The 25,260-nt window shown below is 51.5% G+C and overlaps 2 protein-coding genes across 9 annotated transcripts in view; both read left to right on the plus strand.

The window, feature by feature from the left end:
• Positions 1–6,122, plus strand: part of KIAA1671 (KIAA1671 ortholog) — a 187,921-nt gene extending 181,799 nt beyond the window's left edge. For all 5 annotated transcript variants that reach the window (XM_057526413.1, XM_057526412.1, XM_057526414.1 and 2 more), the window contains one exon: positions 1,014–6,122. The gene's annotated coding sequence lies outside the window, so the exon portion shown is untranslated. The remainder of the gene's footprint in view (positions 1–1,013) is intronic.
• Positions 6,123–8,461: 2,339 nt separating this feature from the next.
• Positions 8,462–15,058, plus strand: CRYBB3 (crystallin beta B3). 4 transcript variants are annotated; one of them, XM_007180944.2, is made up of 6 exons: positions 8,462–8,505; positions 9,893–9,987; positions 11,536–11,654; positions 13,027–13,159; positions 13,490–13,632; positions 14,830–15,058. In XM_007180944.2, the coding sequence occupies exons 2-6, from the start codon at positions 9,913–9,915 to the stop codon at positions 14,993–14,995; spliced, it is 636 nt and encodes a 211-aa protein (XP_007181006.1). In that variant the 5' UTR covers positions 8,462–8,505; positions 9,893–9,912; the 3' UTR covers positions 14,996–15,058. The 4 variants fall into 4 exon arrangements, with proteins under 4 accessions (XP_007181006.1, XP_007181007.1, XP_007181004.1 ...); XM_007180945.2 differs by having other exon boundaries at positions 8,477–8,516; XM_007180942.2 differs by lacking the exon at positions 8,462–8,505 and adding an exon at positions 8,947–9,020.
• The last annotated feature ends 10,202 nt before the right edge of the window (positions 15,059–25,260 follow it).

Below are 25,260 nucleotides of genomic sequence, written 5' to 3' on the forward strand. Positions count from 1 at the left end.
TCTGGTCTCATGCCCTTGGCCAGCCCTTCTCACTGCATCTCAGGCCCCCTTTATAAATTGAACGGGCAGGACAGCTTAATCGGAAATGTCCCCAATTTCTACATTCCTATACAACCTGTATAATTAAAAATTAATTTGAAAAAAAAGAAAGAAATTTAAAAAATCGAACAATTAGATATGCCCTAGTGTGGGCCTCAAATGATTTAACTTCTTGAACTTTAGTTTGCCCATCTGTAAAATGGGGTAGCAGCGCCCGTGTTGCTGAGCGGTCCAGAGGGCTCCCTGAGAATGGACCGGAAGTCCCTGGGGGAGGAACACGTGGCTCTTGCTCCGTCAGAGTCAGCGCTGCTCTGAGCAGCACAGGAGACCCACCACCCCTTCTCCACAAACCTGCAATCCAGGAAGCTCGCAAAACAAAGCATCTCCATCCCTCATTTAGTGACAAAACCTGACCTGCATGGATAAAATACTATTTAGACTCTGTTTTCCCCATTTTATATGACTATCCATACATAATACTGCAAGCATATTATGTGCTTAATTATGGGGGTGTTGCATAATGTACGTATGTATTATATGTTACATAATATTTACATATAAGCATATATATGTCTGTATATATGTATCTAATAAACTCAAAATTCCTAAATTCCCCAGTAAATCTATGCTCTAGGGTTTCGGATAAGGGATCAGAGCCTGTGTTTATTTGGTGCTCAGTGCTGCACCCACGATATCTCAGTTAAGCTTCCGGCCGTCCATTTGAGGACACCGATGCTAGCACCCCGACCTGACCCTAAATTTCACGTTCATTCCATCAGATCCAGCCGCCCGCCGCCTTCCCCATCCCACCCCTCAAAATAATTAAAAAAAAAAAAAAAGTCATCTTTTCTGGCCTGTAGCTTGTGGGGTGGCCGTCTTGGGGAGCACCAGAAAAGTGTTTAGGGCTCGATGATGGGGAGAAATGGCGTCTCACGTTCTTCCTGCTGACACCAGGACTGTCCCTTCCTCTCCAGACAGGGGGCACTGCCACGTCTAATGAACAAGCCTTAACTGTCAGTACCCGAGGACGAGGTCCCGCTGCTGCCGTTGCTTCCTGCACACACCTGGGCCCTTCCGGTCGGTCGGTCTGTCGGGTGGAGAAGGCTGCGCAATGGCCCCCCCCTCACCGCAGGCTCTCCCGGACGGATCGGGGCACGTGCTCCGTCTCCCCAGACAGCACTTCAGGCTGGGAAAGAAGCCAGGCGGCCCAGAAATGTCCATGCTGGTGGTTTTGTTTTGTTTTGTTTAATGTAAAAATGTGCATTTCTACCCATTTTAAACCCCTGCAGCAGCTCCAGGAACATGGATGTAAGGCTGGACCGTCTCCCCTGGGTTCTGAGTCGTGAAAGCGCCTCTTCCCGCCGACCCCCACCCAGGGCTGGTCTTTTTTTGAAAGGACATTTCCAAGGAAGATGAAACCATATATTTCCTGCTGTAACTGTGGTCCCAGCAGTACCACCGGGTTGCGAGCTTTGATTGCTCCTTTGGCGAATTCCTTCTCCCTCTCGAAGAATCAGCGGTTCTGATCTTTAAACACACCCACCCTCATTCTTTCAAGTGTATTTATCCTCCCAGTGGGGCTGTGTGCAGAGCTTGCCTGTTCCATTGTACATCACGTTTTGTTTGCTTTAGAAGGCGATAAAGCAATAATCCAGCCAACTTTCTTTGAATTTTGATATGTATATATGTTTTTATGTTAAAGAACAGGAGGAGAGGCGTGTGAATAGTTTGCTTGAAGTATCCAATCATCTCAGGTTATCTTATCCCTACCCCAAGCTTTTTAAAAATTCTGATTGTCACCCTGGTGCACATTTTCCTGGTTCCTATTCATTCGAGCTCTGATTTCTGTAGGGTAACCTTTGTCCCTTGGCCTCAAGGTTCAAAAAACTGCAGTCCAAATGGCAGTGCCTTTTCCCTCCCAAACATCAGACCCACCCAAGAGGCTTTTTCTCCAAAGTCCCTTTCTGAACACGACCTGAGCTGCTGGCATAAAAGATCCATTCCCAGTTGGTCTCAGGACAAACGATGAATGAGGGGTCCTTTTTGTTTCTTCTCACCTCTTCTTTCTACCCAACCTCCCCCCAGTTCTACCTGACCAGGTGCTTTTTCTAGGTCCAAATGCAGGAAGGGAAGGTCTTGCTGAAAGCCCTTCTCTGGAGGGGAGTCCCCCCGACCCCCAGCCCAGGAACTCTGGACAGACTTGCTAGATGCTAGGTAACCAAGTATAGGCTTGCCTTGCCTCTTTTTTTCTTGGCAACTCTAAGCTCATTCCCAGGAATCTCCAAGACCTCTGGGGTCTCCAGTCATGTCTACTCTGTCATTTTTTTTGGAAATCCTCCACACCAGCCTCCTCCACCTCTTAAGCCCAAGGCTCCAGCAGTCATCCCAGAGATAGCCGGCCCACCGCCGTGTCTGGAGTTGCCATAAACTTTGTGCCAACCTTGCCCGGGAGATGCCCATGTGTGAGAGAGTTGCTTGGGCAGTTCACAGGGCAGCCTGTGATTGCTGAGGGGCACTGGGGCTGAGCTTCTTAATGGATCTTTGCTCAGCAATGGACTTCCCAAGAGGTGAAAGTCTCTCCTAATAAATCCATTCTTTGCAAATGGTGTCAAAACCTGCTTCCCTTCTCCCTGGCCACCCCTCCTTCAGTCTCTATTTGTCTCCTCAGATCTTCTTCCTCCCTTATCTCCCTTTACCACCTCTTCCCTCTCTTGGGTATGGCAGGATGGAGACCAATCCCGTCTCTGCAGGTTAAGACAAACACCTGGGCCCGAGAGGGGTTGTGGTTCAGCACCATGGACAATGACCGAGGTGGGGGTGAGAGGCCCTCCCTCCCTGAGTCCTGTTGGCTGAGCTTCGGCTACTGGATGGGCGGTTGTTGGAGCCCGTCACCGGGGCAACCTTGTGCATCTGGAAACCTCATGCATGTGTGTCTGGAGATTTGGTCCTGCTCGATCATAGTTTGTATTCTCTTCATTCCCTGAGTTTGCGGTCAGTCCGTTCTCTCTGGCCATTTGGGGATTTAATCCTTTCAGGAACTGCTTCAGTTGATTTTTCTTTCTTACTCTTTAAAGATCCAGTTCATGTTTTATTTCAATTTTGCTGTAGTGTCCAGGTCAGTAGGTCCTCTTTAAAAGACACTCCTAGTGTGCTTTGACCCTGATGTCTTTTCTCGGCTGCTGTCTTTCTTTGCCTTTCTCGAGGTGGGAAGGCCCCTTGGTACCATCTTAGGCTGTAGGAAGCGACTTGCTCTGTTCAGTCAGTATCGCGCTACTCACCGTGCAGAACTCTCAGTTTTGAATTAGTCACGTTTCATCCCACGCATACCCAACAGGAAAGCAAAACACTTGAAAACAAGATTGACCTGGAGGTCTTCTACCTAACCTCCCACACCTGGATTGGAAGTAAAAATCCATGGAATTCCTTGGTGATGAGGACATAGAGAGTCCACCCCTTGAAAGTGACTACAGCAGCCTCGTCCCCTCACCGCTGAGCAGTCACAGTGGGTCAGGAGCAGCCTACTCAGGGCAGGCTCCCGTGACCCCTGGCTCCCGCTGTGATCAGTACAATGAAGTTTGCAGCAACTGATGCTTAAAGCCTTTGCAGATAGCCAGGCAAATGGGTTATTTATTTCTCCTCTTTCTAAACCAGGTGAGCTCTTGGGGGCTAAGCAAGGGGTTGTATGCTAGTTTCTTGAGTTTGCCTGGAACCACCTTTGGAAATCTGTCTCCTTTTAAACTAACTTAATATGCCTTAATCATTTGTATGCAATCAGGTCACCCGCCCTCATCCAGCCCTCCTCCCCTGGGCCTTTGGCTTTCTTTAAATGAGAGTTTTATACGGAATGCATCAAAAATAAGATGGATAGATAGGTGATTTTTTTAAAGTATCCTCTCTCTCACTCTCTCTCTCCCCCTCCATCCCCCCACACCCCCTTTGCACATCAGCATTTTGAGAGCTGGTCTTTTGATAAGTCCATATCTTTCTCCCCTCCAGTAGATCCCCTTCTTCATGGTCTCTTGCCTAATGTAACAGAAGCCTTTGGCCTGTAAAATTCCATGGCGAGGCCTCAAAAAGCAGTGTTGTGGAGGATCTCTCAGTACCACCAGAGAAACTCCAGTGGAAGAGAAGCCTCACTAAACTCCAGTGGAGTTGAGGATGTTGGGGGCTTTGAGTGATGCTGGCCTGACGGCCTCATGTTGTCGGGATTCGGGGAAAGGACAATCAGATGGGGAGGTTTTGCAGGGGACAAGCAAAGTCACGTGCTTTCAGACGAATGTGTTTTCCCTTGTGCTTCCCAGGAAGAAGTGAGGCCAACTCTAGGTATCGGAATAGAGGTGAGCCTGAGGTCTTCAACCTTAGAGGCTGTGCAGGGGATTTGGAAAAACCTTAGGCATGATTTCCCTGAAGGAGACCTCAGCTGCTCCCACCTGGCGCTGACAGCTGCCTTGTCCATTTATATTTTTCATCACGATACCCCCAGACTGCCCCAGGAGCTAGGCGTCATTACAAAGCTAAAAACCCACAGATGTGTCATTGGATCACCTCCAAAACAAAATGCTTGCTTAAAGGTGACGTGGGCCTGCGTGGAAGACAGCGTCCCACCCAAGGAGAGGACTCTCAAGCCAGCCGCTGCCTCTCTCCTCCTCCATCCCTGTGGTCCCTCCCACACAGCCCTGTCCCTTAATTACAGGAAGCTAGATGATGGTTGTCTTTGTGTAAACTAGCATTTCAGGGTGAGGTCTGCAGGGAGGTGGGGGAAAAGCTCTATCCACCGGGAATTGCGCCCCCTCCAATTTATGCCATGGCGAGTCACTACAGTAATGGAGAATCCTTCTATAGCCTCCAACTGTGCCTTTCCTCCTCCAACATGTGATAAAACAGGAAAGCAAAAAAAAGAGCCCCATGGCATCGTGATTGCATGGGGTAGGAGGGAGCCACTTAAGGGAGAGCGGACCTGCCCCACATCTGGAAGGGGGTCCACCTTGGGCCCCACCCCCTTAGGGAGTGATGGATCTGAGCCTTGTGCTGAGAAGCTGCCAGGAGTTACCCTGTTGGAATTCTGGGCAAGTCGAGGGTCTGGAAACATAGAACCGCATAGAAAACCAGTAGGCATGAATGTGCTGGGTCTTGGTCTGTATCTCCTTTGGCCCCCATCACCCCTCTAGAGATTTCTTTCTTTTGTCTAGGTTGGTTCCTGCAGGGAGGGGGCCAGAAAGCCAGGTTCCTGGAAAGTCAGCCTGAGATTTCCAGCAAGGTAACCTCTCAGCCGCTCCCTGTTGCCCTCCCAGAATCTCCTTGAACAGTCACCCTCACACCTGGCACCACACCATCTCCTCCCATGAATCAGCCTCGCACTGTTTTAACAATCTCCGGTGGCGTCATGCCTGCTAAAAAAAAAAAAACGTGATGCCATTGTCTAAAGAATGATCTCATTCCACATAGCCTTATAGATCCTGTAAATACGGGGCTCATAAAAGTCATCTGTTGTGTTACTGAAGATATTTTGTACTGTGTCGTTTCCTAAATCATACCAACATCCTACAAGTCCTGCACTTCCCAGACGATTATGATCCTCAGAATGCTTTGTAAGATGGAGGGGGGAGTGGAAATATATATACGTACGCTATGTATTTTCCTAACCTTTCTTCTGGGTCCCTTCCTCCGATATTTGAGTCACGATCGAAAAGGAACTCGAGTCCTGTGTGCAGGAAAGTTGAAGCGTCCGGCCAGTTGGTGTCCTTGCAGTTGCCTTATGAATTCACAGGCTCCAGGAGTTCTGAACAGAAGGTGGTCGACCGGCACTTTATCCAGTCCCAGAAATGATCTCTAATCGTGTGACTGAGAATTCATCTAGAAAAACCTATATTTTTAACATCAAAACAAACGGGGCTTCCCGGACCTCACAGAGTATTGGATGTCTACCAGTGCTTTTCTATTTTGTAACTGTAAAGAGGTTTCTTACGCACAGCAGAGCAGTTGGGAATCTGGTCGACTGCCCTAAAACAAAATGACCTTTGCATGTACAAAGACGTTGCATTCAGACTCTGAAAACAGCAAATAAAGCTTTGACGTGAGCTGCACTGGAGACGTCAGTGTGTCGGTGTGTGAATGAATGGACTCCCCCATGCATGCATGCCTGTCCCCAGCTGAGTCAGTCTCTCCGCTGTGCCGAGCTGGGGGGCCAGACAGCGGGAGGGCGCAGCAGGGGTCCTGGGAAAGGGGGCCGATGGAGACAAAGCAGGATCTCCATTCGACGTGGGATTGGGTCCTCATTCAGCCTCCTCCTGGCTGTGGGGTATCTCTGAACCCTCACGATTCTGCGGAATGGGGGTGGTGACAGCGATAACAGTGGGCAAAAGTTAAAGGCAGTGGCTCTCAGCTGGGTGGATTGTGTCCCCTGCACGACGTCTGGCAGTGACAGGAGATGTTGTTTTAGTTATCACAAGGAGGGAAGGGAGGCGCTACCGGCATCTAGTGGGTGGAGGCCGGGGTTGCTGCTCAGCATTGTACACTGTGCAGGACAGCCCTGCCACCCCATCACACAGAATGACCCGGCCCCAAATGGCAAGAGGGCCAAGATTGAGAACTCTAGGTTAAAGAAATGCGGCCCAGGAAATCTGGGCGTATAGTAGGTCTTCAGGATCCTAAAGGAACTGATGGGGGCTGGGGAGTCAGGCCTGATAGGCTGTCGCACCTCTGTCTTCCCCCTTATATCCGCAGCAGGTGGCGGCTGCATCCCAGGTTAAGGGGTTGAGACCAACTCTGCTTTCCATGAGCACCAGCAGGAAGCAGCCTCTTGGTTTGAACTGTCAACAGTAGGCAGGATCCTCAGTGATTAAAAGCTAGAAGGTAACGCTGTGCTGAGTGTTTTGCTTTCGTGATCTCTCAATGGCTCGAGGAGAGAGAAGCTTCTCCATTTACAGATGAGGAGACTGTGATTCTGACCTTCCTTCACTCACCCAAGGTCACACAAGTCCACCTGTTTCCAGAGCCCAGCTGTCACCCACATCTCCAGGGATGCAAGGAGGCTGGGTTTTATGCTGACTTGAGAATGTTAGCTAAAAACAACAACAAAAGAAAACCCTCTTGGTTAACAATTTACCCCTTTGCCCTCATTATTTTATTCATTCAGCAATCATTAAATACAGTTCCCCTCCACTATCCGAAAGTAGAGCGTTCCTCTGAAACCTTTCCTAAGCCGCAATGGCATAAATTGAAGAAGCAATTACCTGAGGACACATCTTGCTCACAGATGCACGGAAGAAATGGAGATAAAGCACAGATGCTCTCAGACACAGTTCAAAGCTCTGGCCGCTTGACGCTGAGATACTGAGTGTGGTTCCCACGGAAGGCACTTGGTGACACCACTTGCCGCTTGGGGCTCACCTCGCCACTGTCATGGCTCGTTATAAAATGAACACCAAACGTGATTTTTGTTTTTCACCCTTTTTTTGTAAAAGCAAAAATTCTCTGGATTTCTTTCCGTTAAAAAAAACAGGTACTAATGTAGGTCTTTCATAAAAGCAAAGTAGCTTAAGGCAAACTTTCGAAAAGCCAGGAAATTCTGTAGCTATCACAGGCAAAATTATACTTTGTTAGGCACACACACAAAATGCATGGATCTTTTTTTTTTTTTTTTTTAGTCATAAATAAAGGGACTATCATGATCATCTTTATTTCTATTTAGGCTAAGAGCTGGGCCCTGGAGGAGGCCAACCCCTTCTCCTCCTCTCTGCTGTGTGACCCTGGGTGAGTGGCTCCACATCTCTGAACTGTTTCCCCCTCTATAAGGTGGAGATCATAATTCCTCCCCTAAAGAGGGCTGCGTGAGGATCGAACATACTGCTCATGAAGCTGGCCCAGTGCCGTGCACATAGTAGGTCTTCAATAAATGGTCACTGTTATTCGTCAATGTATAACGAAATGTATAACGAAAATGAATCTTTGTTGGGTCTGTTACCACATCTCGTGGAAACGTTTGGATGGATTTACACCCACCTTGGAGGGTATGTTCAGGGTGATCTGACTTAAAATTTAGGCCACATGGCACATGGGAAAATTGAGAGATTCTGGGACCCCTCACTTTAAGAACTGGAGCCATTCCAAGGATGTCATGCACCCCAATAGGAAGATGGTGGAGCTGAGAAGCCGAAGGAAGGAAGTTGAGGACACTGAGATCTTTACATCCCGATGCCCCCTGCCTGGTGCTGCCGGGCTTCCCACAAAGCTGATGCAGTCCGTCTGCCCCCAGGAAGTCATCAGAGGCCACAGCTGAGGGCCTCCCTGGGCCTGCTATTGGGGTGAAGTGGCCCGCACAGAATCAGGTGGACAGCGCGCTGCCTCAGCAAGCCAGGATGTGCTGGGCTGTCAGAAAATGCCCATAAATAGGACGGTCCCTGCAGAAGCAGACTGAGTCTGCAGACAGCATCGGCCCTTCTGTTCTTCTCAAGGCGACTGCAACAGGTTCATTCTGGGTATGCGGGGAGAGAGAGGCAGGCCCGGACCTTGGTGGTCTCCGGGGGGCGTGCACAGCTGGCCCCCTGCACCACCCGGGGATCCACGTGAGGGCTGGAGCCGAGAGGGAGGACGCAGGGCAGGCACCAAGCCAGCTGGTGTCTGGGGGGGTGGGCAGGGTCGAGCCCTTGGCTGTGAGCTTAGGGCAGGGGGCCTACAAAGACTGAGCACCGCTGAGGAGGGGGAGTGGGCAAACTGGGGGGCTGCCACATCTGCTGAGAATCCTTCGTGAGCTGGACCTCCACGAGCTGGACCAGGCCCTGTTTTCTGCTGAGGCTGGACACAGGCAGACAGACAGCCCGCAGGCTACGCATCCCTGGGCCTGTGTCCCGAGTATATGGGCCACGCAGCCCATCTACTTCCAGGAACGTGGGGTGTAGCTGAGGTGCCTTCTGGGCCACTGTGGATGTCTGAAATGGGCATGTGTGTGTGCAAGAGAGAGAGGGGCTGTGTTTGCGCAACAGGTGGGTAGTGACTGTGTACAATGACCACGGGAGCTTGTGTGTGTGTGTGTGTGTGTGTGTGTGTGTGTGTGTGTGTGCACCTGTGCATGTGCTGATAAGCAGGAGAACAGTCCTATGTGTCTGTGTGTGCGGCATCAAGAGAATCCTTCCACGTGACGAATGCAGGCCCAGTGGTGTGTGGCACGACCCTAGGGATGAAGGGGAGCTGTCTGTCTGTCTGTTTGTGTCTGTGTCTCTTTAAGTGGCTGGAACAAAGTAAGTGCTCCATAAATGCATATGAAATGAATAAGTGAATGCAGAGAAACTGGACTGGAGCCGGTGTCCCAGGACCTGGTCCGGCATCATGCTTTCTCTAGATGTCTGTCTGTCTGTCCATCTCCTACCAGTCTGTGGTCTCCTCTTCCTCTCCATCACCCAGCACAGGGCCAGGCACCAACTGGGTTCTCACAGAATCTTTGGCAAGTGAAGGAGTCAGTGAACAAAAGACTATACTGCTTGGGGTGCAGAGGCAGGAGAGATTCCTGTAGAGGAAACCCCGGCAACGCCCACCCTCTGAGCAGGGTCTGGAGGTGCTGTGTCCGCACAGAGCTCCGGGTGTGGGGGAAGGGCACACGCTTTGGAGCCCAGTCCCAGCCCCAGCTCACTGGGCCTCGGGATTGCCCTCTGTAAAATGGGGATCCTGACTGTCCCGGTGCCTGTGGTGCATAGTGGATGCCAAGGGGACGTTTGCTGAATGACTGAATGACCACATGTAGGTTGTGAGCAATGACCACATCTTGGAGGCAGCCAAGTTCTGTAGCTCAGCCTCGACTCCAATCACGTCAACACCTGGTTTTGCCCAGGTGCACCTGGTGACTCTTTCGCCTTTGAAGCCACAGGTGTTCCTGGGGCGATGGCGGAGCAGCACAGCGCGCCGGAACAGGCTGCCGCCGGCAAGAGCCATGGAGGCCTCGGGGGCGTCTACAAGGTACCGGGCAGGGAGGGGGTCCCGGGGGGCTCTGGGCCCAGGGCTGCTCTTGGTCCTCGGGGTCAGCCTCCTGGCCAGGCAGCCTCTCTCCAGAAAGGAGCCGCAGCCCTTCCGGCCAGCTTGGACCACGAGCACATCTCCCCGGCCTGCGATAAATTCACTTCATGGTTCTGCCCCATCTTTCCTCTTCTGTGTCCTTGTCTGCAAAATGGAACTGGTCACGCGCACCCTGCCAGTCTCAATGCGGGTTTCGGGAGACACGGCGCTGACTCTCCTGCCTGAACTTGGTCCAGTCCCTGGCCCTCTCTGGAACTCAACAGCCCCATCTTTAAAATGGGGATGGTACCCACACTTCTCAGTGTGAGAGCTCAATGCATGTGCCATTACCATGGCCAGCTAACGGAGGAATCTGAGAGCTGGGATTTGTTGGCTCTGTCATTTTTTTTTTTTTTTTTTTTTAGTTTTTGGCCGTGCTGCGTGGCATGTGGGATCTTAGTTCCTTGACCAGGGATCGAACCCGCGCCCCCTGCATTGGAAGCGCGGAGTCTTAACCACTGGACCGCCAGGGAAGTCCCGGCTCTGTCCTTTCTAAGCTATCCAGGGGGCTTTAATTTGAGATGGGGTCCGGGAATGAATTGACTAAGGAGATAACTGGGGGCTTTAACCAGAAGGGTGCACACCAGGAGGGGAAGAGCAGCAAAGAGGCCTGCCTGCCTCTGGGCCTGGTTCGTGGGTGAATCAGCCTTGCCCTGTGGACCCCCAGCTTTCCCCTGGGGAGAGCTGCCCAGAGGCAGCCGCCCACCAGAGAAGAGGGTATCACTGCCGGCCCTTCCTGGCTCCTTTTGGCATTTGGCTTTCCCCTGACCACGCCAGTGCTTGGGAGAAAAGAGCCAGCTGGCTTATTGAATCCATGCCTCCACTTAACTTGCTGCCGCAAGGACGCTTTCTGAGCCTCCCTTGACCTTTGTATAAAATGACGAGAGCCAATGTTCCCCAGGGACCTGCTACAAAGACAGATTGTGCTTCTAGGCGGGTGAAAGAGGCAAAACCTTCCTCTGCCTTTGCAACCACTTCCTCTGGGGTATAGGGACAGGTGAAGTTCAACTGTTGCAAACTGGAGTTTTATTTGTCCTGAGCAAGACTTTTTAAATGGAGAAATTTCACATTAAGGAAATTACAGATTTCTGGCTTCTCTTGAAAAGTTTAGAAGGGGGCCCACAGTCCCTCCTAACCACAGCGGCTTCATTTCCCTACAGTTATCCCTCTGGTTATTTTGGTCATTTTGCTTTACTTGATTTTGCACTGCCTCCGGCCAGATAGCAGAATTGCAGTCCCTGGATTAATGGGGGGTTCCTGGAGGTGTTCCCCTCCATGGCCACCAGGGGGCAGGGCAGACCTGTGGCAGTGCTGGCTTCAGGCCTGTACCAGGCAGAGCTGAGGGAGCGGATGGCAGTACCTCCCTCCAAGGCCCTAAAGAGGACCTGGCAGGACACAGGCTGGGGCTGGGAACCCTGCCCCGGTGGGATGCTCAGGAGGCTGCCCTTCCAGGTGATCGTGTATGAAATGGAGAACTTCCAGGGCAAGCGGTGCGAGCTCTCGGCTGAGTGCCCCAACCTGACAGAAAGCCTGCTGGAGAAGGTGGGCTCCATCCAAGTGGAGTCGGGGCCGTGAGTACCTGCACCCCGAGCCCCTCCTCACAGCCCTGAGCCCTCTGGAAGTCGGGAGGTCCAGGATCAAGCTCTAGATCTGCTGTGGGGCCTTAGGCAACTCCCTTCCCATCTCTGGCCTCAGTTTTCCCACCTGTAAGATAAGAACATTGAACTGTGATTTTCTTGGAATCCTTCTAACTCTCCATCTCTGAGGTCAGTAGCAGGGCGCTGTGGAGAGAGAACAGAGGAAGGCACCCAGCACCTAGCTCAGTGCCTACTAGTGGGATTTAATAGTTTTAATAATGATGATAATATCTAAATTTTAATGTGCTTTATATCACTGAATCCCTCTTGACAGATGAAGAAACTGAGGCCAAAGTGGTCACGTGTCCTGTCCACGTCCACGTGGCAAGCAGGAGTCCCAGCTGGACCCTGAATGCTTCAGGTGGAAAGTCCAGGCTCTGGTACTACCCACTTGGGTGATCCTGGGCAAGGTGCTTCACCCTCTTGGCCTCTGTTTTCTCATCTGTCAAATGGGATAATAAGGGTACATACTTCAGAGAGAGTTTTTGTGAAAACGAATGGAAGGATGCACATAAATAATTACAATATAATAGTCATAATAGCACTAACAATATAATAGTAAGAAGAAGAAAAATAAGAGGAGGAGGGGGAGGGGCAGGAGGAGGAGGAGGAGAAGGAGGAGAAGGAGGAGATGTCTATGGAATACTTACTGTGTGCCAGACATTGCATTTAAAATGTTTCTGAGAGACTTCCCTGGTGGTGCAGTGGTTAAGAATCCGCCTGCCAATGCAGGGGACATGGGTTTGATCTCTGGTCTGGGAAGATCCCACGTGCCGCAGAGCAACTAAGCCCGTGTGCCACAACTACCAAGCCTGCTCTCTAGAGCCCGTGAGCCACAACTATGGAGCCCACGCTCCTAGAGCCCATGCTCCGCAACAAGAGAAGCCACCGCAGTGAGAAGCAGTGAGAAGCCCGCACACCGCAGTGAAGAGTAGCCCCCGCTCGCCGCAACTAGAGAAAGCCCGCGCGCAGCAACGAAGACCCAACGCAGCCAAAAAGAAAAAAAATAAAAATTTTTAATAAATAAAAATAAAATAAAGAATAAAATAAAATGTTTCTGAGCAGCCTACACAGAGGCTGCACATAAAATAGATTCTCAGTACTCCTCCCCAGGATGGTTTTCTGACTCAGAGTCTCAACTCCCAGTATGTTCTAGCAGCTCCCTCAATACCAGGACCAGGGGTCAGTAGTAGCGTTGGAGGGAAGGTGCAGGGTTAGAAGTCAGCAGCTCTTGGGCACCCCCCTCACTAGTCCTGGGTCCTCCCCGAGGGCAGCAGAGGTGACCCAGGCCTCTTTCCTCCCGCAGGTGGCTGGCATTTGAGCGCAGGGCCTTCCGCGGGGAGCAGTATGTGCTGGAGAAGGGGGATTATCCTCGCTGGGACGCGTGGTCCAACAGCCACCGCAGTGACAGCCTCCTGTCCCTCCGGCCTCTGCAAATCGTGAGTATAGCGCCCAGAAGCAGGACATGCCTGGAGCTCGTGCGGCAAGCTCCTTTCACAAGCTCAGCCGAGGGCTTGGCTGGCATTCTACATGAATAATTCTGATCTCCTGCCACCCTCTCTGTGCCTCGGTGTCCCTATCTGCTAAATGACTGAGTTTTTAACCAGACCTGAAAGGTCCCTCTTGGTCTTACGGCTCTCTGGCTCTAAAATTCCTAAGGAGACCAGCTCTGGGGGTGGGCGTTATTTGACTTAATTCTTTCCTGGAGCCTCCCTGCCCCCTGTTCTGGGCATGGGAGCAGCCGGTTCACCCCGTGGTCTTGCCCCCAGGATGGTCCGGATCACAAGCTGCATCTCTTTGAGAACCCAGCTTTCGGCGGCCGCAAGATGGAGATAGTGGACGATGACGTGCCCAGCCTCTGGGCTCACGGCTTCCAGGACCGTGTGGCGAGCGTCCGGGCCATCAACGGGACGTAAGGGACCTGATCCCACTCTTGCCCCTGCCCTGTCCTCCAGTTAGCATGCCTCTGGCTCCACACAGAATCTTTGTTCACAATTTCCTACACAGCTGACGTTTCCTGCTCCTTCAGGTCTGGAGGCCCTTCACTCAAGTCAGTGCATCTACACCAACCTTGTTCAAAGCCCCATTCAAGATCCCCCATAATGCGAATGTCCAATTGCTTGCATTCCTGTACCGTTGGATATCCAGGAAGCCTTGACTTATAGACAGTTTTATCTTTTTTTTTTAACCAAGTGAAATCTGTCCCCCTTACCTGTCTCCATCAAAGTCTTCACTCCTTTTCTGAACATCCCTAGGCCCTTGAACTCAGATATTTTTTTCCTTTTCACAATCCTTGTCCTTACCAGGGAACCCAGCCTGTATGTGGGTGTGGCTTGAGTAGTACATAGGAGAGCAGGTTCATCACCGCCCTCCTTCTAGGCTTGATGTCTCTGTTAATGCAATCTTAGGATCACCATCCCTTTGTCCAGGTGACTGTATCTCACTTGCAGGCTTGTGATCTGGGGTTGGGCCTTGAAAGGTGCCACCTTTACCTGATAATAATGTATTCAACAACTTTTTACTAAGTTATCACCTATGGTCAGGGTATGGGGGCAACAAAAACTATACAATTCCTCCCTCAAGAATTTCACAGTCTTATAGGGAGACAGACAAGGAAATAGTATTCACAATTCGTTGTGATCAGAATTGTGATGGGGGATGTACAGGGGCTCTGAGGGTCCTGATGAGGCACTTGATTCAGCCTGGGGGTGTCAGGAAGGGCTTTCTGGAGGAGGAGATATCTGAATTGATATGTAAAGGATACTAATGAAAGAGGAGATGAAATAAGGTTGAGGCAAGGACAAGCATTCCAAGCAGAAGGAACAGCATGTGTAAAGGCTCAGAGACAGGCAGGTTCAGGGAGAATAGAATAAGACAGGCTGGAGTGTGGGGTATAAAGAGGGAATGAGAGATGAGGTTAGAGATGCTGCATGAAGAATCCTGTGGGCAGGACTAGGAGTTTGAGTTCATCCCGAGGGCACTGGGGAGCCAGGGAGGGATTTAGGCAGGTGGAGAGCATGATCAAACGCTGGTTTTAAAAGACTCCGTCTGGCTGGAGGCAAGAGATTGGACACTGACCATCCTCACCCCGACCTTGGTCTCCCTGCAGGTGGGTTGGTTACGAGTTCCCCGGCTACCGCGGCCGCCAGTACGTGTTTGAGCGGGGTGAGTACCGCCACTGGAACGAGTGGGACGCCAACCAGCCACAGCTGCAGTCTGTGCGCCGCATCCGCGACCAGAAGTGGCACAAGCGGGGCTGCTTCCTCAGCAGCTGAAGGGCGCCCAGGCCCCAGTGGCCCAGGCCCGCCCTGGGGGGCAGCAAGGGCAAGAAGAGGCGGCTCCAGGGCCGGGGTGAGGGCCTGTCTGGCCACCCTCCCCCAGAATCTGCTCAATAAAGCCTGGGGCCGGTCCCCCACCTGCCATGTTCCTCTGTGTCACTTTTTGAGGGGGCCGGGCCCCAGGTAGAGCCCAGGGGAGGGGCAGGATGAAGGAGGCTGGGGCTTGAGGGTTCTGAGAGCCCCAAGGGAGGGCCGTGAGCTGTTCTTCCACTCGAGGCTCTGGTCCTTATCAGGCAGAACCACACGCACATCCTGCCCTGATTTTGTGTCTGTCTGTCTGTGTCTCCATCTGTCAGTCCGTCCATCCATCCATCCTTCTAGTCTTCCTTCCATATTTCTATGTTTTCTTCTGTCCATTGATTTATCCATCCCTCCTTCTACCCACCCATCTTTCTACCCATTCTTTCAATTCTTCCTCCTATCCTCCCATCAACCCATCCATCCATCCCTCCATCCATCCATCTTACGTCCCTCCCTCCATCCACCCATCCCTCCATCCCTCCACCCATCCCTCCATCCCTCCCTCCCTCCCTCCATCCATCCATCCATCCATCCATCCACCCATCCATCCATCCACCCACCCATCCATCCACCCATCCATCCATCCATCCATCCCTCCCTCCATCCATCTTACATCCCTCCCTCCATCCACCCATCCCTCCATCCCTCCACCCATCCCTCCATCCCTCCCTCCCTCCCTCCATCCATCCATCCATCCATCCATCCACCCATCCATCCATCCACCCATCCATCCATCCATCCATCCATCCATCCATCCATCCACCCATCCATCCATCCATCTATCCCTCCATCCATCCATCTTACGTCCCTCCCTCCATCCACCCATCCCTCCATCCCTCCCTCCCTCCCTCCCTCCATCCATCCATCCATCCATCCATCCATCCATCCATCCATCCATCTACCCATCCACCCCTCCCATCCATCCATCCTTGCCTCAATCCTTTCACCCATTAATCCATCCATCCTTCCTTTCTCCCATCCACCTGTCCATCATTCCCCCTCCATCTCTCTGTCAGTCTCTATTTTCACTAACTTATTCAACAAATTCCAGGCCCTGTTCAAGGCCTGAGGTCACAGCAGTGAACAAAGCAAAGTCCCACCCACACAGAGCTCACCTTCTATGAGAGAGACAGAACATAAATGAACAGGTAAAGTCCCACCCACACAGAGCTCACCTTCTATGAGAGAGACAGAACATAAATGAACAGGTAAAGTTTGAATATAATGCCAGGAGGTGGGAAGGGCTAAGGACAAGGAAGCAGGATACAAGGATGCAGAGAGATGGGGTCGCGGTCAGAGAACCCTGAGGAGGTGACATTTGAGCTCAGACCTGAATGACCCATGAGAACATTCCAGGCGGAGGAAGACCAGGCTTGAAGGTCATAGGCTGGAGTGCGGCTGAGTGACGGAGACACAGCAAGGAGGGTTAAGTAAGACATGGGGAGGGGGTCAGAGAGGGCATACGGTCGGCATTTAGGACTCCACAGACTCTGGGAAACTTTGACTCTTCTCCGGGGGGCGGGAGCCACGGAGAGTTTGAACGAGGCGAGACATTGTCTGTCTTTGGGTTTAATAGGAGAGCTCTGGCTGTGGCACAGAGCAGAGACGGTGGGACCAAGGGGGGGAAGCAGGGAGACTGGTTGGGAGGCTCCTGCAGAGATCCGGGTGAGCCGTGATGATACGGTGCCCCCGACCCACTCTCTTCCACGCATCGGTGACTGTCCCCCTGCCCAGAGATCTTCTGCAGCCTCGGCTCAAGGGCTGAGCCCCCATCCCACCCGCCACCCCTGACCATCACTGCTCTGAGCCTCAGTGGCTTCCTACGGCCCAAGGCGGGACACAGTGGCCGCGCACGTGAGTCTCTTCTGCCGCCCGCTCCCCGCCCCCCTCCCCACCATGGGAATAGGAGGGACTGTCCCGTCTGACAGTCAGGCGACAGCTGGCCTCCCGGGACCACCCCTCCCACCTCCAGGAGCCAATTCCGACCTTGCTCCCCTGTTGCTCCTGCAGCCCGTCCCAGCCTCCTGCAGCCTCCCCACGGCTAAAGGCCGCTGGTATGGGGGAGGCCCGGGGGGGCCCCAGGAAGACATTAAAAAAAATGGGGCGATTTTCAGTTACTTCAGCCTGTGTGCTTAAAAAAATATGCACAGCTGAGAAATCACCTCGAATTATTCTTACATTGGTGTGTAGGGGAGAGCTGGGGTGGGTGAGGGCACCCAGCAAGGAGGCAGGTGGAAGGCAGGGGTTGACTCCCTGGAAGTGGGGACGGCAGCACCTACCCTTCCTCACCCCTTCCTCCCACCAGGACCCACTCCTTCCTCCCTCTCACAGAGAGAGGCCTTGTTATGCTTTATCCATCAGTGCTTACTGAACAACACACCCAGTGCTAGGGCTTTTTATTCATCATCATCTCGTTGAATCCTAACGAAGACCTTGGAAGGCACAGTTATTAATCCTATTTAACAGATGAGGAAACTGAGGCTCAGAGAGGCCGTATCACCTTCCCAGGGCCACACAGACAGGAAGTGGTAGAGCTGAGGTTTGAACCCTGTATTTTGATGCTAGAACATCTGTTTCTGAGCCCTGCACACTCTGATGTATCCATCAGGGGCAGAGAGACATCACAGAAAAGGAAACAACAGCAGTTGCCACAGCAACAATTTTAACAAGGATAATAGTAGCCACTGCTCTCCAGCCCCTACTGTCACCGAGCCCACTACTGCTTTATAGAATCAGCTCTCATCTGTGATGGGTGATAATGACCTCCATTTGCAGAGAGGGATACTGAAGCCCAGGGTGCTGAAGTAAATTGTCCCAAGTGCCACCACATTTAAGTGGTGGGACCAGAACTCAAGTTCATGTCCATCTCCAAAGCTCAGGTCGCCCTGCCCACCAGCTGTTGATGCTGTAGTTGAAGCCTTCTCTGCTGCTGCAGCTGCTGTCTGTGAAGGTGGCTGCTGTTTTATTGAGCACCTGCTGTGTTCTAGGTTTGGGGCAAGAGGTGTCCATACCTGGTCTCAGTTTACACCAGGAAGGCCCCTGGCAGGCTCCAGGGTCATGGGTCAGTGGAGGCAAGGAGGCCAACGCAGTACTGGGGACAATGCCCCCTCCCTCCCTACCTCAGGCCAGACTTGGTCCCAGGCACTGCAGCTGGGTTAACTCTAGAGGTGGGGTTCAGCTGGACCCCCATATTCAGGACAGACCCTGTCCAAAGCCTTAAACCCATAATAACCATCTGTGTCAAGGAGAGCTTGCTCTCTGCAAGTATTCCCATGCATTATCCCATTCAGCCCCACTAAAGGCCTCGGAAGCACAGAGAGGGGCAGCCGACTCCGAAGGTCACACAGCCAGGGAGCAGCAGAGCTGAGATTTGACCCCAGGCCTACATCACCCCAAAAGGCTGCTCTTAACTCCAACCTACACTTAAATTCCATCTAACACAGGGGCAGAGCCTGAGAAGGACAGTGAAGCAAGGGCATCCCTCAGTGACAAAAGGTCAAGGTTCAGGGCCAGGAAGTCACTTTACTTAATTGAGAGGCTTTGTAGACTAATGGTTAGAGGCAGTACGCCTGAGATGGGCTTTTTTTTTTTAAACATCTTTATTGAAGTATAATTGTTTTACAATGGTGTGTTAGTTTCTGCTTTATAACAAAGTGAATCAGCTATACATGTACATATATCCCCATATCTCTTCCCTCTTGCGTCTCCCTCTGAGATGGGCTTTTGATCCACATCACCCAGGTTTCTTTCCAGGCTCCACCACTTACTGTGTGCCTTTCGGCAAGTCACTTAACCTCTCTGTGCCTCCGTCACCTCGTCTGTAACATGAAGTTAATAACACTATCTATCTAGGTTGTTTTGAGTATTAGCATAAGATTAATTGGCAGAAAGGGATGAGAACAACAGATAAACAAAGTGTGGGCTCTAGAAATATTCCTCCTCCTCCTCATCATCATTAAAAATGATGACCCTAGATATGGGCTCTGTGGCTGTATGAAGCAGAGAGACTTGCCAGTAACTTGCCAGTTACTCAGTAATGGGGGGTCATCCTAAGGATGCCAGCGCAAGCAAGAAAATAAGGAACCTAGGCTCCGTGGCCAGGCTTGGGGAGTCCAAGCTGTGACAAGGCTTCATGGGGAGAATGGGACCCGGGGGTGAGCAGGGCTCATGGAGACAGGACTGTAGCCCAAGGACTCCTGGGAGCCGGGCGGCGGACTCTGTGGGCACCCGCCTAGGGGTCCACCATTAGCGAGCCTCAGCAAATGCGTCCCCCCCACCTGCTTCTCCTGGGGTCCTCCTGCCACTTCCTGCTGCCAGCTGCCCCCTCTCCCCAGCCTTCACCCTGGATGTCTTTTATCTGCCCCTGGATGGTAGCAGATGCTATGTATTTTCCCATACCCCTTAGAACCTGAAATGGTGGTAAGTGAGAGCCACTTCCAGCTGCCAGCGTCTGCATGCTTGTGTGCCGGGGGCAGCTGGTATTCTGGGGAATTAACGCCTACTAGGAGCAGCCCTCATCCAATAGCTAACAGGAATTAGTGTATAAATACCCCAGCTCCCTACCCTCGGGTGGGAACTTGACCAAGCATTCCTCCCCGTTTTGGAAAGAATCATGGCACCTGTGACGATGTTGCCTGCAGTGTTTGCATCACCAATAAATCACCTCTGGGCCAATCCACATGTCTGGCTGTATTATGTTCAAGAAGATTCTTCATGGGCATATGAAAACGTCAAACACACATTCAGTTCAATACTAACTTCTTTTCCAAGCTTGTCCACTATGAGTAGCACAAATACCTAACTCCTTGTTTACATCATTCTGGTATAACTGTGTCCAAACCTTTATCTATTGAAATACATATTATTACACATTTTATTTTATTTATTCTTATATATTACAGTTAGGACATTTTATTATGAATTTATTCTGAAAGTATGTACATAGGTGAGTTATAGTTTCAATTTTATTTCAGGAAAGGACTGTCACACAATAATTGTCATGAGAAGGGAGTGTCAGTGCTGAAAGAGGGACAAGTTCTCAACTTGGTGGCCTCCGAGGCTCCTTGTAGCTCTGGCTCCTTTGTATCTAAGGATCAAACTGTGTTTGGGGACACCAAGGCCTGTACTCTTTGTAGCATCAAGAAGGTGATTTCAACTAAAAATAGAGTTACCATATGATTCAGCAATCCCACTCCTGGGCATATATCCCAACAAAACTCTAATCCAAAAAGATACATGCATCTCTATGTTCATAGCAGCACTATTCACAATAGCCAAGGCATGGAAACAACCTAAATGTCCATTGACAGATGAATGGATAAAGAAGATGTAGTACATATATGCAATGGAGTACTACTCAGCCATAAAAAACCTGAAACAATGCCATTTGCAACAACATGGATGCAATTAGAGATTATCGTACTAAGTGAAGTCAGAAAAAGACAAATACCATATGATATCACTTATATGTGGAATCTAAAATATGACACAAATGAACCTATCTATGAAATAGAAAGACTCACAGACACAGAGAACAGATTTGTGGTTGCCAAGGGGGAGGAGGATGGGGGAGGGATGGATTGGGAGTTTAGGACTAGCAGATGCAAACTATTATCTATAGAATGGATAAACAAGGTCCTACTGTCTAGCACAGGGAACTATATTCAGTATCCTATGACAAACCATAATGGAAAAGAATATTTAAAAAAAGAATGTATATATGTATAACTGAATCACTTTGCTATAAAGCAGAAATTAACACAACATAGTAAATCACCTATACTTCAATTAAAAAAAAATCTTAAAAAAAGGTGATTTCAGACTTTTAGCTTCCAGAACTATGAGACAATAGATTTCTGGAAGTCTTTTTGTGACATTATTTTTGTTGTGGTAAAATAATCATAACATAAAATTTACCATTTTAACCACTTTTAAGTATACAGTTTAGTGGCATTAAATACATTTACATTCTTGCGCAATCATCACCACCATCCATTTCCAAAAGTGTTTTTCATCTGGCCAGACTGAAACTCTGTACTCATTAAATCATAATTCCCCTGTCCCCCCTCCCTCCAGACCCTGGCAACCACTATTCTACTTTCTGTCTCTAAATTTAACTGCATTAAGAATCTCATATAAGTGGAATCATACAGTATTTGTCCTCTTGTGTCTGGCTTCTGTCACTTAGCATAATGTCTTCAAGTTTCATTCAGGTTGTAGCCTGTGTCAGAATTTCCTTCCCTTTTAAGGCTGAATGATATTCCATTGCAAGGATAGAACACATTTTGTTGACCCATTCATCTGTCAGTGAACATCTGGGCTGTTTCCACTTTTTGGCCATTGTGAGTAATGCTGCTATGAACATAGGTGTACAGATACCTGCTGGAGTGCCTGGTATATTCCCAGAAGTAGAATTGCTGGATCATGTGAGAATTCTATGCTTAATTTTTTCAGGAACCGCCATACTATTTCCCATAGAGGCTGTACCATTTCATCCCCAAATTCTGTTGTTTCAAGCCACTAGTTTTGGGCCCTTGGTTACAGCAGTCCCTACTACGTGTTAGGCACGGGGCTTTGGGGATATGATGGTGTATGGTCAGGCCACTCAAGGTGGCTGTTCTCTTGCTCTCTGTACGTCCCCTGCTGGACCAGCCCCTGCTTCACGTGCACCTGCTCACGTGACCGTACCTGCCCCCCCAGCCCCCAGCTAGTGCTTGTCCTAATCCTTAGCCCAGAGCGGCTCCACCTGCTAGTTTATTAAAGGGAAACACCTGCCCTTCTGATGGTCATTAACCTGAGGGCCGTGAGGGGCGTGCCCAAGCTGCTGGTTTCCCTGGTAACTGATGAGCCCCCCCCCCCCCCCCCGTGAAGTCAGTTCCCCGTATAAATGGCAGCCTCCCTCCCCATCCCGCAGTGGTAATGAGTGCCGCCATGTTCTGCTCGCTGTGTGCTGCGCATGGCGGGGTGTCGCCCCAGGACCCTTTGCTTCGGACGTGTAAGGTCCCCTGTCCAGTGATCGTTGATGTATCAGGCTCAAGGCTGGGCAATTACAAGGCTCACAGGCCGGCGGGCGCAGCCCAACAGTTGGCTGGCCAACCAGGAGGCCGAGGAAACTCCCGTGAGCGCCGAGCTGTCGGGAAGTAAGGACGGGAACAGAAAGCTGCGGGGGCTGATCCCGAGGTGGCCGTCCACCAGCACGCGGGGCCCTGTGGAGGCTGGCCACCGCCAGAGCTGCCTCTCTCTTCCTTACATTGAGGATGCCCTGTTCAACTCAGTCTCTTTCCAGTTTAGAAGTAGCAGCTCCACCCTCGGGGTTCATCTGACTGCTCGGGGATGGCTGGTGAATACGGAGGAAACACAAGGACCTGGATTATCCATCAGATACTTGGGTGTTATCTGGACGGGTAAGACAAGCCTACCCCCGAAACACCACCCTTACTCAATTACAGACACAGGCTTTAGGGATATTAACTCAGGGACAGCCTTGTGAATTGGACGTGGCCAATTACCCAGAGGGGTTTGGTTAGGGTCTGTGGCAACGGCAAAATAATAAGAGAACCCTTGGGTTTCTGGTCCCAGCTGTGGAAGGGGGCAGAGCAACGATATAGGGGGATGGGACCGCAGCTACGTGCCGTCTACAACGCGTCACCACAGGTGGGAGCTGACCCAAGTCATCGAGCATCACAGCCACTATTCAGGGTCTAGAACAGCTGTGCGTGACCTACAGGACCCCCGTGGACGTGGATAGCCACCAAGGACCATGAAGTCCAGGGATGGGCTGATAAAAATGCCATACACTCGATTTTCCACCTGCCTACTGCCCCACCACTGCTGGGCTATGAAGGGACCACTTAAACGATTGAGAGGGGAGCTTGCTCTCAACACGTGGACCAGGAGCCTGGCTTGAGCCCTGCGAGATATCACTGAGCATCCCAGGAGCATCGTCCCAGCGCCTACGCCGTGTTAACCTAGAGGCAACTGGTCAACACCACCCGAGCTCAGCTGTTGACACCGAGGGACCAAAGGACCGTTGCCAACCACCTGTCAGGACAACAACTCACTTCTGGCCTTGACACAGGATCTACCCCCGGGGAACAGTTATAAAGTGGCCTGGGACTGGCAGGGTTAAGTCCCGGTGGTTTGTGTTTGCGGCTTCGTGGGGAATAGCGTTAGAAAGGGGCTTGCAGGGGCTTCCCTGGTGGCGCAGTGGTTGAGAATCTGCCTGCTAATGCAGGGGACACGGGTTCGAGCCCTGGTCTGGGAAGATCCCACATGCCACGGAGCAGCTGGGCCCGTGAGCCACAATTGCTGAGCCTGCGCTTCTGGAGCCTGTGCCCCGCGACGGGAGGGGCCGCGATAGAGAAAGGCCCGCGCACCGCGATGAAGAGCGGTCCCCGCACCGCGATGAAGAGTGGCCCCCGCTTGCCGCAACTGGAGAAAGCCCTCGCACGAACCGAAGACCCAACACAGCCAAAAATAAATAAATAAATAAATAAATAAGAAAATCCTTAAAAAAAAAAAAAAAAAAAAAAAAAAGAAAGGGGCTTGCAGATTTCCCCTGTCTTCTCTCCGGCCCCACCTAAGGCCGCTAAGGTAATCAACCTGGGCCCCTACTGGAGAAAGGCACCATTATATTAACCCTGTGGCCTGTTGTGAAACTTCCTCTCTGGTATTCAGCGCCGGCTGTGGGGCCCGAGGGTGGGCAGCTGTTGTGGTCCTGCAGGCGGGGCAGAAACCACAGGCGGGGTGGGGTTGTCTCAGTGCTCTTACTGTTTGTATTTCGCGATGGTCATGATATTCCCTGTCTAGTGCCTGCTGAACACCTTACGTTTCTTCCCTAGTCTGAGGGGAGGGACTCTGTTCTCAGACTGGGCGACAGTGGGGGCCTCCCTGCGAGATGAGTCTGATTGCTGATTGCCGTGGTGGTCCTTCGCTGGCCTTACATGAAAAATTGACCCGATGAGCACCTGGCTTACTTGCGATGCTCCTTAGCTGCTGGTGTCTAGATTGCATTTGTGGGGTTCGGTTGGGGTGCACCCCGGCCCGACCCCAGGGATATCAGGGAAGTGGGGTGGGCCAGGACTGCAAGGGTTGTGCAGGGGATGTAGGGGTGGCGTGTATGGTCAGGCCCCTCAAGGTGGCTGTTCTCTTGCTCTGTGTCCATCCCCTGCTCGGCCAGCCCCTGCTTCACTCACATGACCACCCAATCCTCTTCATTGCAGGGCTTCATTAGTCCCTGGTTATCGATGAGCCCACCTGACGTCAGTTCCCCCTATAAAGGGCAGCCTCCTTCTTCCCTGAGTAGCTGGAGATTTCTGCCGTGTCTGGACAGCCATTGGCTGCACATGGTGAGGTGTCGCTCCAGAACCGTTTATGTCCAATATCCTCTGTCCAATAAACCACTGATGTCTCTGTCGCTGTCTCTGGACTCTTTCTTTGGTCTCAAGGCTGAGAAACTACAAGGCTCACAGGCTTGCGGGTGCAGCCCAACAAGCGGTAAACCCGGCAGACAATGGCCCTTCCCTCCTGATGCTTATCTTCTATTTGGAATGACAGCAGATAAATGAGTAACATGATGTCAGGTGGTGAGAAGTGCTACAGAGAGACACAGCATGCCCAGGGGGCTGGGGTGTGTGTGTGTGTATGTGTGTGTTGGGGGCATGGAAGGCGGGGGCGAGCAAGTCCCCTCACTCAAACCCAGTTTCCAAACCCCCGTGCTGTCCCCTCTCTCCTGCCTGACCTTGGATTCAGTCAGGACACAGACTGTCTACAAGGAGGACATGCAAACTGGAGGAATGCCAGTTAAGGCCAAATGCCCATGAGGCAGCGATGAGGCCGGCAGGAGGGATGTGAGAGGTTTCTCCACACCACGGGGCCCAAGGATCCTAAGGGCACCCCGCTGAGGAACAGTGAGTGCTGGGACAGTCAGGGGCCTTCAGGATGAAGATCCCACTCCTCAGCCCTGCAAGATCAGGCCTCTTCCCACCTTGGCCGCCCAGCCCAGGCCCTGCCCCATCACAGACCACCCTGTAGCTGCATTAACCTGTTTGCAGGTCTTCTCAAGATACCGCGACAGTGCCTTGTACCTGGTCCCCTTCTCTTTGGAACCCTCCTCCCAACCCGGCTTCCCAGGCGAATTTCTCCTCATCGCTGAGGACTTTGACTCTTCCCAGGAGCCTTCC

Source organism: Balaenoptera acutorostrata, chromosome 13 (genome assembly GCF_949987535.1).
Source record: "Balaenoptera acutorostrata chromosome 13, mBalAcu1.1, whole genome shotgun sequence".
In the NCBI taxonomy this organism is placed as follows: Eukaryota; Metazoa; Chordata; class Mammalia; order Artiodactyla; family Balaenopteridae; genus Balaenoptera; species Balaenoptera acutorostrata.

What these genes read in the sequence shown, in the direction of transcription:
- CRYBB3 (XM_007180943.2), top strand. Translation starts at nt 11,359, where the DNA reads ATGGCCACCAGGGGGCAGGGCAGACCTGTGGCAGTGCTGGCTTCAGGC. An exon ending in CCCTCCGGCCTCTGCAAATC is followed by an intron (nt 13,160 to 13,489) that starts GTGAGTATAGCG and finishes TCTTGCCCCCAG; the next exon opens with GATGGTCCGGATCACAAGCT. An exon ending in GTCCGGGCCATCAACGGGAC is followed by an intron (nt 13,633 to 14,829) that starts GTAAGGGACCTG and finishes GTCTCCCTGCAG; the next exon opens with GTGGGTTGGTTACGAGTTCC.